Below are 12,847 nucleotides of genomic sequence, written 5' to 3' on the forward strand. Positions count from 1 at the left end.
TATCTATCTATCTATCTATCTATCTATCTATCTATCTATCTATCTATCTATCTATCTATCTATCTATCTATCTATCTATCTATCTATCTATCTATCTATCTATCTATCTATCTATCTATCTATCTATCTATCTATCTATCTATCTATCTATCTATCTATCTATCTATCTATCTATCTATCTATCTATCTATCTATCTATCTATCTATCTATCTATCTATCTATCTATCTATCTATCTATCTATCTATCTATCTATCTATCTATCTATCTATCTATCTATCTATCTATCTATCTATCTATCTATCTATCTATCTATCTATCTATCTATCTATCTATCTATCTATCTATCTATCTATCTATCTATCTATCTATCTATCTATCTATCTATCTATCTATCTATCTATCTATCTATCTATCTATCTATCTATCTATCTATCTATCTATCTATCTATCTATCTATCTATCTATCTATCTATCTATCTATCTATCTATCTATCTATCTATCTATCTATCTATCTATCTATCTATCTATCTATCTATCTATCTATCTATCTATCTATCTCTGACCTTTCTGAGGTGATAATATCATTTTCTACCTGACAGCTTCCTATTCCATCAGTTTCGACTTCCTCTGCTGAATCAGTCGTATATATATCAGCGGTCAACGCGAAAACGTCACACGACCTGACAGGATTTAAGAGCGGCTGCTTCAGTGTCTGACATCTACAGAAAGAATAGAATATGAGAGCAGTCAGGATAATGAGGTTTTGCGCATTTGGAGGTGAGCCCTGAAAAAAAAATTTGAGATGGCTCTAAATGCTCAGTTTCAGAGGGCGTTGTAAAACTGGACATTTGTGATGTCACACATGGGCGGGCTTCCTTATATGGCCATGCGCTGTAGGCGAGATACGCTCTGTGCCCTCCCCGAAGTTCTGCTTTTGTGTTTACGTTGTTAACAATGGCTCGTAGGGAGTGTTTACTATGGCTGTAAGGGAAAGCTACATTTGTTTACAATTCCTAACGACGCCACCATCAGGCACAAGTGATTGGAATTCCTGATTCCCTCCCATCAAAAGAAAAATATTTTAATCTGTCAACAGGATTGTTTGTGAACATTGGCCAGTATGCAGCTGGACGAGCTGACTACCTTAGGTTTAACACGGATGCCTAAAAAGTAATTGCCTGGAGTTCAGAGTTCACGCATATGGCTGTATTGTTTGTTTATTTCCGTCTTGCCGTAAGGCCGACGCAGGCGGAGCAGTACGGTGTGGTCCCAGGGTTACTTTTAATGGATAATACGAGTGTAAAGGTGACTATAGGGGTGTTGTTTCATGTGTGGAGGGCTCTAGTCATGTTAAAACCATATCTAGAAGATTGTAAAGAGGTTTTCTATGTTCTAACTACCAAAATATTGGATTTATCAAATACAGACTTGTACTTCCTTTTCACTTATAAATGAGGGCTTACTGTATTTACAGTTGAAAAATAAGTCAAAGACCAAGAATTAAAGACCATGCCCTCATCCAACAACACTCTTACTCTGCTCATTAATGGCATGGTGGAGGATGTTGTTAAAAGCTACTACAGCACTACAACCGGATGAGTCGACAGATATACGTAGCCAACCTGGCACGTGTCCCGGTAGTATGTGTGGACATTCATGAAGGGACAATTAAATATGATATATCTTCTTTCACTGTCAGTGTAAATATAGTTGAGAGCTAATATTTGACGTGAAATACAGAGTAAAACTACAACCAAACATCTTGTGCCATCCAGTAGGCAAAGATTTGAATTAAAAAATATAATACATACATAAGTACAGGAACGGAAAGTTTAGTATTAAGTTTAGCCCATGTGGGCACAGTGGAAGTTAATGAAAAACACTGTGAACAGTCAGTGTCTTCCCAGTGAAGCTTCCTTTGCTTTCGAGAGGCAGATGGCAGGAATACTGGGAGAATCTTACCATCGGTCTCATCATTTATTAAACCACTCAGAGGAACAAGCTGCAAAGTATGCAAAACACCGCAGCAAGATGCATGTTTTGTTTTTAATTTAGTGTACTATATGAGAACGTAAACATAAATAGGGGGCCTTTTTGAGAGAGTTGCAGTGAAAGAGCCATAACAGTGGCTTCATTCACATTCTGGGAGAGTTGCTGCGCTACTACTGAAAGCCATTTCACAGTAGAAACGATGTTTGCCTCAAAGCAGAACTGAGCTGCTGTGAGAAGGAGAGTGTGGATAAATGAAAGACTCAAAGAAAGCAAAGGAAAGCCGAGAAGTGGACAGAAAGAAAATGAGGCGTGACAATAGAGTGAAACGGGCAGGTAAACAGATAAACACCTTGTGGTGCTCAAGCCCTTTCCCTTTCTGTTGTAGCCCATTTTTAATATATAATAAAATTAATGAATTGTAATGAATAAATAATGTTCATTATAAGCAATTTTGTATTCCTCCTTAATTTGACTTGCATGCTCTCCACATTAAAGAGAAATGCTAAAATCCTGAGTGATTCTCGGTGTGTGTGTATTATGTTGAACATAATAAAGAATTAAATGATTTCTCTGCAACAGGAGGCAGAGTGGCATTTGGGTGGGTGGGTCTTTAGTCCCTGTTGCCAGCGCATCTTTTTTCTTGATTCAACTGCTTTTTTGTGTGTAAATGGTCTTTCACTTGTATAGCGCATGTCCACCTTCAAGGCACTCAAAACGTGTAAACAAAAGAGCTTTAAAATGAAGGCATTGGGTTAAAGAGGGGATGAGAGAAATATGAGGTATTTAAAGGCGGGCTTTCCAAGTGAAAAAGACAGCAAAGGGGACCTAATAAGTTTAATGCAATGGTGGCGCACCCCACACAGTGGTAATTTCATCCAGCGCACCTCTGTGCGCAGGTAATTTGGTAGACTGGGTTGTGCCGAGGTGGCCGTGGTAGCGCACCAGGGGAGGTGTCCACATTTTCAACTTTTGTGACAAAGCAATGCGCCAAAAGTGCGCTTAAAGCTCGCTAGTTCTGACCTGATCTTTTCCTGGCGCAGGCGAAGCGCACCCTTTGCAGTTCTTAATTGGCTGACGGGTGCACAATGTATACATGTAAAAAAAAAAAAAAACTCACAGTCAGGGTTTTTAGAGTGTCATAATGAATAATAGCATAGCAAAAGGGTCTAATAAATGTTAGACTAATGCAACGGTCACGCTTGGCTGCAACGTCTCTCCTACATGTCCCATCCTAATTTCAGTATCACAGCATCAATCAACCACAGCTGCCCTGAGGTATCATATTCAGCAGAACTGTGAAGTCACTTAAATATTTGATTGAATTATTTGCATCACTGTCCATACATGCAATTAATTACAAACTTTGTCGCTCATCGTATGTTATTTAAGTGTGTAATATAACATGGACATAATATGCTGCATTGGACTCGGGTAAAATACAAATTTCACACATTTTCATGTACACAGCTTGTCGTAATTTGGGTCACAGGCAGGGGCGTAGCACCCCACCGCCCCCATAGACAACAATACAGTCCATCCTTAAGTTGTTTTACAATGGTTTGTGGATTCAGTTAGAAGTTTGACTTAGTGTCAACTGTGGTCAACCGTAGCACAGGCAAAGGTTAGCTGCCCCACACATCCATACTCACACCAAATGTTCATTAAACATGAGAGGTCTGATTAAAACCATGACATTTCATCGGTGTGCGTTTAACATTTGGCTGAACTGACCTTTAGCTGCCTACTTGTTGCTTTCTTTTCCTCTCCTGTCCCTCCCTTCTCTTCTAGCAGCCTGATTTTTTTTTTACGAATGAGTCGCTTAGCAATAGGCTGTAATAGCAACTAGAAACATGAAACAGAAACATGAAATACAGTAAAGCTCGGATATATCGGACTCGGATATATCGGAAATTCGCTCACAACGGACAGATAAAAAAGAACCGATTTTTCTGTAATGCATTTCCAATAAAAAATCATTGCATATATCGAATTTTTTATAACGGATTTCGCCTATTTCGGACAAAATCTCCAGTCCCGTTCCAATGCATTTCCATTAAATTTCCCTCGCATATATCGGATGGCCGCATCGTGGCGCTCCGATTCGCCGAATCGTGACAGGCCGCTATACAACGTCATTTGTAGCGTTGCCTGCGCGTCCAGGTACATTGGACACATAGTCAAGGAAGTGCCTTTTTATAACGGATAAAATCCGATTTACGCATATACCGGATATAAATCCGATATATGCTTAAAACGGACATTTTCCGGTATACACATATAACGGATTTCGCTTATATCGGACAAAACCAGTGGGAACAATTGAATCCGATATATCCGAGGTTTACTGTAGAAACATGAACACATATTTCTTTCCCTTTCCTGTGCATTTTAGCGCGAGAAAACGAGTTAGAGCTAGCTAACAACAGTCATGGGAAATACCCATTTTGACGCTAAAGCCCTCAAAAAAAAAACTAAAAAAAAAGCCAACCGTGTTCAATTTACATAACTGACTTGTATATCAGCTGTGAGATCAGAGGCTCAATAATTGTATCCGTGCTGACTTGCCGAATACATTGTTTCATTAAAAGAGCATTGTTTATTAATCAGTACAGTTGACTTACTTGCCCACTGGGACTGAAGTGCACACCTTCAAGCACTATGAGGAGCGAAATCTCATTATTCTACTCCATTCTCCCACTCGAGCAATTGTGATTTCATCCAACGTGATCCCCAGAGACCCCATTTTTTAAAATGGCTGCTTTAGCAGCTAGAAGCTTTGCTATTAGTCTAATTTAGCTCAGAGCCGTGTGTGACGGAGAGCGAGTGGGGGGTTTGGTGCTGGTGAAGTAAGTGGTATGAAAGACGGAAGAGACCCAAACAGGTAAGACCCACTGGTCTGTGTGTCCTATTACAAGTTAACAGGTAAGTAGACTAATTTCTAAATTAGACCTGGCTTAAGTGTGTTGGTGCTGTGCAAAGTTGCATTGGAGTCAATAGATCATACTGAGACAGAGCGCATACTAAACTAGATGATGCAATGTCATTGCGTTTGAATGCTGAAAAGCTGAAGCGAAACTGAAACACTTTGAACAGTTACAAAAATCTAAATTTTTGTATCAACACGGGAGTCATTCGGAAGCTGAAGCCTGACTGAAATGCTGTGGAAATATGCTAAAACGTATAATGAAAGACTAAATTGGTATTTTGAGCTCAAATCGTTAATTGAACCAGACATCTCTCTGGGTGTGGATCCAAGCGCTCTATCAGCTGCGCTATGCAACTTTTATTAATTTGCCACAATTGGGGTAGGTTATGCCAAATAAGTCTAGTCCCATCATGTTTTGCGGTACTGGTGTTTAAATAGTTGTTAATATTATAATAGGCTTTCATTTCGTGGTGCAGCGCAAACTGTGGCGCACCCCACACAGAGGTAATTTCGCAGATAATTTGGTGGACTGGGCTACGGCAAGATGGCCATGGCGGCGCCCCAGGTTAGGTGTCCACATATTCAGCTTGGCGCAGTGACAATTTTGTGACAAAACAATGTGCCAGAGGTGCACTGAAAGCTCTGACCTGGTCTATTCTTGGCGCAGGCGAAGCGCACCCTGCGCAGTGGTGAATTTTCTGATGGGCGCAGAGTGTACACACGTAAAAAAAAAACTCACAGGCAGGGTTTTCAGAGTGTCGGGCAGATTTCAGTGGAATTAATAATCACAGCATTAACACTATTTAATGTAACCGTGTGAACCAGAATGTAGGCTGTCGCAAAATGTGATGTATCTGTGGAATTCAATGACAAATAATTCAGTTTTTACAAATATAATCATACTTAAATATCAATGGGAGATAGTTAAATTTAAACATGTTTTATTGTGCTTGTAGTTTACAGTGGATTAGAACTACATTGCATCAAGTATCGCCTCAGTATGGATTTGGGAGTATGCAGACACTATGTAGCACTCTTGGAGCAGGATTGGTATTTGTATCGGTATTGGACGATTTCACTCATGGATTATGCCGATCGGTTGATCAGAACACCGCTATATATACAGTATATACATTTCTTGTGTTAGATATCTTTATTTTGTGGTAGTGATGTTCCTCATGATGTTCCCTGTGGTTCTTAATTACGGATGTAAGTCGTGTTTTTATGCAACTCTGGGATTACCGCACGATGACTAACGAGTGTTAGTGTACTGTAAACCAAACTTATCCCAGCCAGGTGTTTTAGACCATTTGCTAGCTGTGACGCTTCTCCTCCCACGCACGCCTACTTATTTGCCCCGGGCTCAACCAAATCAATATATCATTAACCAGGCTCTACTCAACCCCCGCATGGTTTACCTCCCTCACATTTCATGCTGTACATCTCCCTTTACCTCGTCTCTCATCTTCACTCCTTTGGCCTCGCCGCTCTTGCTGCAGGTCTGTCCTTTGAGTATTTCTCTGAGCCCGGTGCTGATGTGCTGCAAAGTATGAAAGCAGGGTAAAAATGGGAGGGTTAAAGGTGTGTGTGTATGTGTGTATTGGATGGGGTGTGTGTCATATCATGTGTGTAGCATGCGGGCAGGCATTGCAAAGATGTGAGGAAATAGCAGAGAAAAAAAAAAAGGCGAAAGGGGGATGGGGAGCCTGTCTGGCTAAAATGAATGTGTAATTGCTTGTGGTAGCTAAATCCTCACCAGGCAAGTGAGTGATAGCAGAGGCCGTCGTGCCAGAAACAACACTCCGTCTGGATGGAGCTCATGGACCTCCTTGACCTCATGGAAGGCTGTCAGCATCACTGCACATTATCAGCAGGTAGCACCACACCCGCCCAAAGCAAAAGCAAAGCAAAGTATGTTAGCAAATATCTTTTCAGCATTTTTTTAATTACAAATTTGAACTTATGGACCCCTAGTTATACAACCCCCCATTGCCGATCATTGTTTATATACTCCATCATCCTCTTTTTCCTGTCACTATTTCACTCCACTCAGAAAGACATGTGGAGGGGTGAAGAAGAGGGTAATTAAAATGGGGGTGCTGTGCAGTCAGATGTAACCAGCGAGCAGCCTCACCTTGCCTCCAAGAGTAAAAAAGAAGAGCTGAACAAGTGTGTACTACAATATATTGTTTCATTTTCTTTCGTTTCCTGCGTTGAATCAGCCAACCCAGGGGTCAGCAACCCGCGGCTCCAGAGCCGCATGTGGCTCTCCAGCCTCTTTGTTGCGGCTCCCTTTGCAATGCTTGAATATTTTTTAGCACCCGTGTGGTGAAAATGCACGTCTTTGTTATGAGTTTACAAAAATCCAACTTTGTGTGAGACCATGAATGCATCCTGACTGAGTTCTGACTGGTGACTGAATGAGCAGACAGGATGCTATCCAGTTCTCTCTGACAGGTTAACATGAAGGGAAATGAGTAATACTTTGAGTTATTTGAGTTATTAATTATTATTAATGAGTTATTTGACGATTCTAAAAAATAAATTAGAGCTCATTTAAAAACAAAAGTTTATCTCCAGTACTAGCAAGAGTACTCCAACTCGTCTTTTTTTTTCCCTCCAATGTTGTTTTAAACATACAACGTTTTGCGGCTCCAGGCTATTTTTCTTTAGTGGGCAAGTGGGTGAAATGGCTCTTTTCATAGTAAAGGTTGCCGACCCCTGAGCCAACCTTTGTGACCCACTAGTCCCTCCCTGGATTGCAGGAGGCCCAACGCCGTAGTATGGAGTTGGGGGATACATGTGGGATAGAATCAGAAGAGCACTAGATCCCACCTGCTATAGTGTGGTTACTGCAGAAAAAGGGGGATTGGCAACACCAGGGAGGGTGCAGATGGAGGAGTCACCTTGAGGGAGAAGCGGGGGAGGAAGGAGGGAAGGAACACAGTAGTAATTCCGTTGTAAAGTATATGTTTTTATATGTTTGATATAACTGTGCTGAACAGTTTGGAATAAATCTAATATTAATAGCTGATATTCTGGTAATATCCACAACTTTAGTTGCAAAGTCGATGAAGTATTAAAAATATAACTACATACCCCAGTAATGGCTTTGCCACTTTGATTGATGTTTGAGTTCCATTTGTTTTGATTCCATTTGTTTGTGTTCATATCAAGCAAAGTGATCAAAAAGGAAAGCCTTTTAATTAAAAAGTCAATGTTGGGTAATTTAACTGTCTATAAAATATTACTATGTGTTAAATTATATGCATTATTAAAATGGTTTGAAAGGATTAACGAGAGAACCTTCCCACATTAAACAACAACAGAGCCATCTAGTGGCGAAATGTATACCGGAAATGAAGCTAACCCAGTGTTTATTGTAGCATGTTTACGGAAACAAGAAATGTGACTTTGGATACATTTGCTCTCATTGTACAAAATATATACAGGCACTTAAGATTTATGTAGTCCTTAATAGTCTCTTCCTGTCCTGTTTGGTTGCAGATTCAAACCAGACTAAAACTGCTACACACTTGATATTGACGTGTCATTGCAACAACATCCAAAATCCTTTTTCGTGTACAATGATTTGAATGAATGATGCCAAATGCCAAATAATGTCAGTAGGTATACTTGGATGTGATAACAATGTGTAGTGGGTAGTGGATTAATTATTGGTTTCCATTTATGATGACTACTGACTGAAATAAGGGCCTGGATAAGAAATCCCGCCTTAATCCCTTATCCTAGCTTCGGGCCCGGATGTAATTATTACGCTGTCTAGATTTTGAGAGGCACTGGCCGAGATAAAATCTTAAAATTATTTAGTTATTGTATTTGTACGTTTACTTGTAGTTCTGAAAATAATTAACTCACTAACTCACTTTTTTGTCTCTCCTGCGAGGTTCTGCGTTTTTCTTCCTGTATCTGTTAAAACATCATATGCAAATTCATTTATTTACCGACCTCTGGCGCCTTCTGGGACAGCCAATGGCTACTTTTCTTACTGAGGAGTTGCGACGGTGCTTCTAAGCACAGGCCAATGGCTCCCTTTCTTACTGAGCCGTTAGCAACAGTGAACCGAAGTCGAGCTTCACAACAGCTAGGACATTCCTTCTTCAACTGAAGCTAACGACTTGGACACTAAAATGTCTGCCTGTTGTGTGGTCGGGTGCAAAAATCGGCATTCACCCGGCAACAAACTAAAATTTTACAGAATACCAACAGCATACAGACCGTTTCAAGCTAACCGTCGGCGTTTATGGCTAAAAGTGATCAAGCAAGTGAATGGCGGCACAGAGGAGCTCAAAGAAAATGCTCGGGTTTGTGGCGCCCATTTTATATCAGGTAAACCAATAACTTGTTTATTTTAGTGCATTGCTTAGTCAACATCGCTATAACAGTAACGGAGGATGACACAATGTGTGTGCTTGCAGGAGAAGCATCCATGGACCACAACAGTCCGGACTTTGTGCCGTCTGTGTTTACTTGTGTGAAGCAGAGCAGGCGCCGCGGGAACCAAAGCAGAAGGCACGAAAAATAGTTATTTCACCATATCTAAGTTTATTGAGTCGTTTTAAATACTTACTGAATGTAGGTATCTCCATAGGTTGGTAATAACATAAAGGTAAAAAGTGTTAAGCTTTTACATTTTGTTTGGCAGTCCTTGAATGCACCATATTTCGTAAACCATTCAAAAATATAGCATCTGCTTTGACTACTGTGCTGTGTTAACCAGTATTAGAATCCTCAATGAACTCCCAGGTTCTTTTATTTTTTTTTTGGTCTGATGACAGGACATGTAAGCATCACACTCGTTTTATGAGGGAATGCTTTCAGTGTTACACATTCTTCCTGATTCATTTTGTGAACGTGACAGCCGAACTGTGTATTTACTGAAGATGTTTTCTAATTTTTTTAAAGGATTTTTGGACGTAGAAAAAGGCGTTTGCATCGCCGAGCTGCCAAAGCGGATGAGCCTGAGATACAGGAGTCCTCTTCTGACCCTGTTCCAATGGAAGAAAATGGAAGTGAACCTTCACAAGATATGCAGACACCATCAAGGACAATATGTTCAGAGGTAGATCTTTTTTTATTAATTGTGATTTAAATGGGGGCTGCATGGCGGACTAGTGGTTAGCATGCAGGTCTCGCAGTTAGGACACCCGAGTTCAATTCCATCCTCGGCCATCTCTGTGTGGAGTTTGCATGTTCTCACCATACATGCGTGGGTTTTCTCCGGGTACTCCGGCTTCCTCCTACATTCCAAAAACATGCTAGGTTAATTGGCGACTCCAAATTGTATGGTATAGGTGAATGTGAGTGTGAATGGTTGTTTGTCTATATGTGCCCTGTGATTAGCTGGCGACCAGTCCAGGGTGTACCGCGCCTCTCGCCCAAAGACAGCTGGGATAGACTCCAGCACCCCTCTCGACTCTTGTGAGGATAAGCAGCAGAAAATGAACGAATGAATGTTTTCAGTGCTTAAAAAAGATGTTTTCCTTCCTGCCGTCCGGCTTTGTTACAAAGCCAACTACATGCACACCTAAGCAAGCAAAGGTCGGAGTCCATGCTGAACATGTTTATGACAGACATGAGACATGGTGGACAACAAAAGGAGTAGTTGGCTATCAAAATAATAGTTTGTGTCAGGCCTAATAGTCAATGAGAACAGTGGGAGGTATGTCACTTCCTCCTTTTTCTCCTGTCTTCTTGCAAAGACCAATATCAGTATAAATTCAGTATAATAAACAGTAAATATTTCAATATTGAAGCACACATTTAACATAGGAAATATGCTTTTCAATGTTAATATTTTTGGACTGCAAAAATAACAAGATTAACGTGTTTTGGTGTCATGAGCACTTTAACTTGCACTCGAAGTATAGCATACTGTAAAGACTTATTTCTGTGTTTGTGCAGGCTGAAGAAACACTGACCAACACTGACACTGATAGGAAAGACATCACCTCAACGCCTTCCATGAAACTTCCACCGGGTCTTTTGAAAGTCGGAAAAATCAGTCCTCTGGTGCTCCTGAAGCGCATACTTGCTCCATCGGGTAGTTATTTATGTGAGCTATGCGATGAAAACTTCCCCAATGTCCCACAGCTTGTCCAACACAAATGTCAGCATGAAGAAGAAAAACATGACAAATCCCCTCCCAGTGATGTTCAGGAGAATTGGCCCACTAGTGTTTTGGCACAGCAAGATGAGCCTTTCTTTTCGTGTAACATGTGTGATCGAATTTTTACGGACAAGCATCATCTGAAGCGGCATAAACTGCTTCATGTCAGAGATGGGAGGAAGTGCCCAACATGCCGCGTACTTTTCTGTCAACTTCACAGACACACGTTGTTTGTGCCTCACCCACATGTGTGCACAAGCGAGTCTGACGAAGATAGTTCTGTCGGTGAGTCGCAGGATGTACCTGAACCAACTGAGGTCGTAGATGAGGTTGAAGACTTTAAAAGTTCCTGGGATTTCATCCCGCTGTTAAAAAACAATCTTTCCATCAGCGAAGCCCACGCACCAACCTCAGAAACAGAAATCTTAACTGAAATCCCGCTGGAAGACCTCTGCTTTCCAGGTCTGGGTTTGCCAAAAGCCAAAGACTTTAAGTGTACGACCAAACGACGAGGACCTGATGCCTTCACAGAAAATCGCTTACCTCCACATCGGGAACTCCCTCCTTCACTACAGTTTTTTTCACATCAATTCCTCACTTCAACATTTTTCCAAGTTAAAAGAAACTATAAATATATTTTTAGCAAGGGAATGGACGTCACTCCTGTGGTTTCTGTAGAAGACAATCCCCGTGAGACAGAGCCGGACCTTTCAGATGCACTAAATAGTGAGAAGGATGAAAAGAAGACGACTGCTTTCGACCTGCAGATTGTGGTCTAACAAAAACGTTGAGTGACATAATTGAGCTCTCTTTACTGGAATGTCGTTGAGAAATGTCACCAATATTCCAGACTGCTGCATCTTTAAAAATGAAATGACATTTTTTTTAAATTTTCATTTGATGTTTTGTAATAAAAAAATATTTTCTCACACAGTCATAATCATAAATGCTCATCTGGGTTTTAATTTGTCTGAAATCAAGTGCATTATATCTTGAAGTGTTTTTGAAATTGTATATCATTGATATTTCAATCAAGCAGCATGGTGAGGTGGTTAGCATGTGGTTAGCATGTGGTTAGCATGTCAGTACTCCTCCTCTCACCCACAAAGCCAGCCGGGATAGTCTCAACATTGTTGCAACCCTGAGCAGAATAAGAGAATAAGCAGTATTGGAAATTATTGTATTTTTTGTATGTTTGTCAAACATATTTCAGATCAAAGAAATTTAATTAGTGACAACACAAAATGCAATTTTTGAAATTAAACATTTTATTGTGTATTAAAGGAGAAAACAATACATTGTGTGGAAAAAGTGATTCCCCCCGCCCCACCTGAAAGAAAGTATAACGTGAGATCTATCAGTCTGGAAAGCTCTCCACTGGCACTCCAGGGAACCACAGTGAACCTTCCCAGGTGTGGTTGGCCAAGCAAAATTACTCCCAAGAGTTCTTCACGACTCATCTAAGAGGTCACAAAAGACCCCACAACAGCATTCAAAGAACTGAAGACATCACTTGCCTCTGTTAAGGTCAGTGTTCATAAGAAAGAGAAATAGTTTGCTTGGTTTAAACGAGGTTGCTAACCAAAGTTCTTTGACTAAATGTCTCAATGCTCCAAATGCTCCTTCTCATGTCTTTGGGTGAAAGACAGCGCTTTGATGTGATTACCAAGTTGCTTTAAAATAATTAAAAGAAATATGTTATAATGTAGAATAAAACTGGTAAAAATGAAAAAAAAAATCAAAGTGAGATATCTTTTACAAAAAATAGTCGTTTCTTTGACAGGAAGAGTGAGTAC

At 40.4% G+C, this 12,847-nt stretch overlaps 2 protein-coding genes across 6 annotated transcripts in view; one reads left to right on the forward strand and one right to left on the reverse strand.

The window, feature by feature from the left end:
- The window catches only part of LOC131103979 (PDZ domain-containing protein 4), a 26,136-nt gene extending 17,115 nt beyond the window's left edge, over positions 1-9,021 (reverse strand). For 2 of the 5 annotated variants that reach the window (XM_058050606.1, XM_058050604.1), the window contains exons 1-4: positions 8,932-9,021; positions 8,809-8,851; positions 6,678-6,778; positions 6,375-6,461 (exon numbers count right to left, since the gene is read on the reverse strand). In XM_058050606.1, the coding sequence (XP_057906589.1) occupies positions 6,375-6,461; positions 6,678-6,778; position 8,809 (189 nt within the window). In that variant the 5' untranslated portion in view covers positions 8,810-8,851; positions 8,932-9,021. Of the gene's footprint in view, positions 1-3,726; positions 3,834-6,374; positions 6,462-6,677; positions 6,779-7,756; positions 7,828-8,808; positions 8,852-8,931 lie in introns of those variants that run through there. The other 3 variants (XM_058050605.1, XM_058050609.1, XM_058050611.1) reach the window with 3 other exon arrangements.
- Positions 8,949-12,347, forward strand: LOC131103981 (zinc finger protein 845-like). The gene is made up of 4 exons (XM_058050612.1): positions 8,949-9,271; positions 9,361-9,454; positions 9,848-10,004; positions 10,847-12,347. The coding sequence occupies exons 1-4, from the start codon at positions 9,073-9,075 to the stop codon at positions 11,828-11,830; spliced, it is 1,434 nt and encodes a 477-aa protein (XP_057906595.1). The 5' UTR covers positions 8,949-9,072; the 3' UTR covers positions 11,831-12,347.
- Positions 12,348-12,847: the final 500 nt, after the last annotated feature.

The sequence above is a fragment of the Doryrhamphus excisus genome, chromosome 16, assembly GCF_030265055.1.
Source record: "Doryrhamphus excisus isolate RoL2022-K1 chromosome 16, RoL_Dexc_1.0, whole genome shotgun sequence".
NCBI classification, from domain to species: Eukaryota; Metazoa; Chordata; class Actinopteri; order Syngnathiformes; family Syngnathidae; genus Doryrhamphus; species Doryrhamphus excisus.

Excerpts from the sequence above, each read along its gene's own strand:
- LOC131103981 (XM_058050612.1), top strand. The coding sequence starts at position 9,073 with ATGTCTGCCTGTTGTGTGGTCGGGTGCAAAAATCGGCATTCACCCGGC. Across the intron at positions 9,272-9,360 it reads TGGCGCCCATTTTATATCAG|GAGAAGCATCCATGGACCAC; the intron begins GTAAACCAATAA and ends GTGTGCTTGCAG. Across the intron at positions 10,005-10,846 it reads CAAGGACAATATGTTCAGAG|GCTGAAGAAACACTGACCAA; the intron begins GTAGATCTTTTT and ends GTGTTTGTGCAG.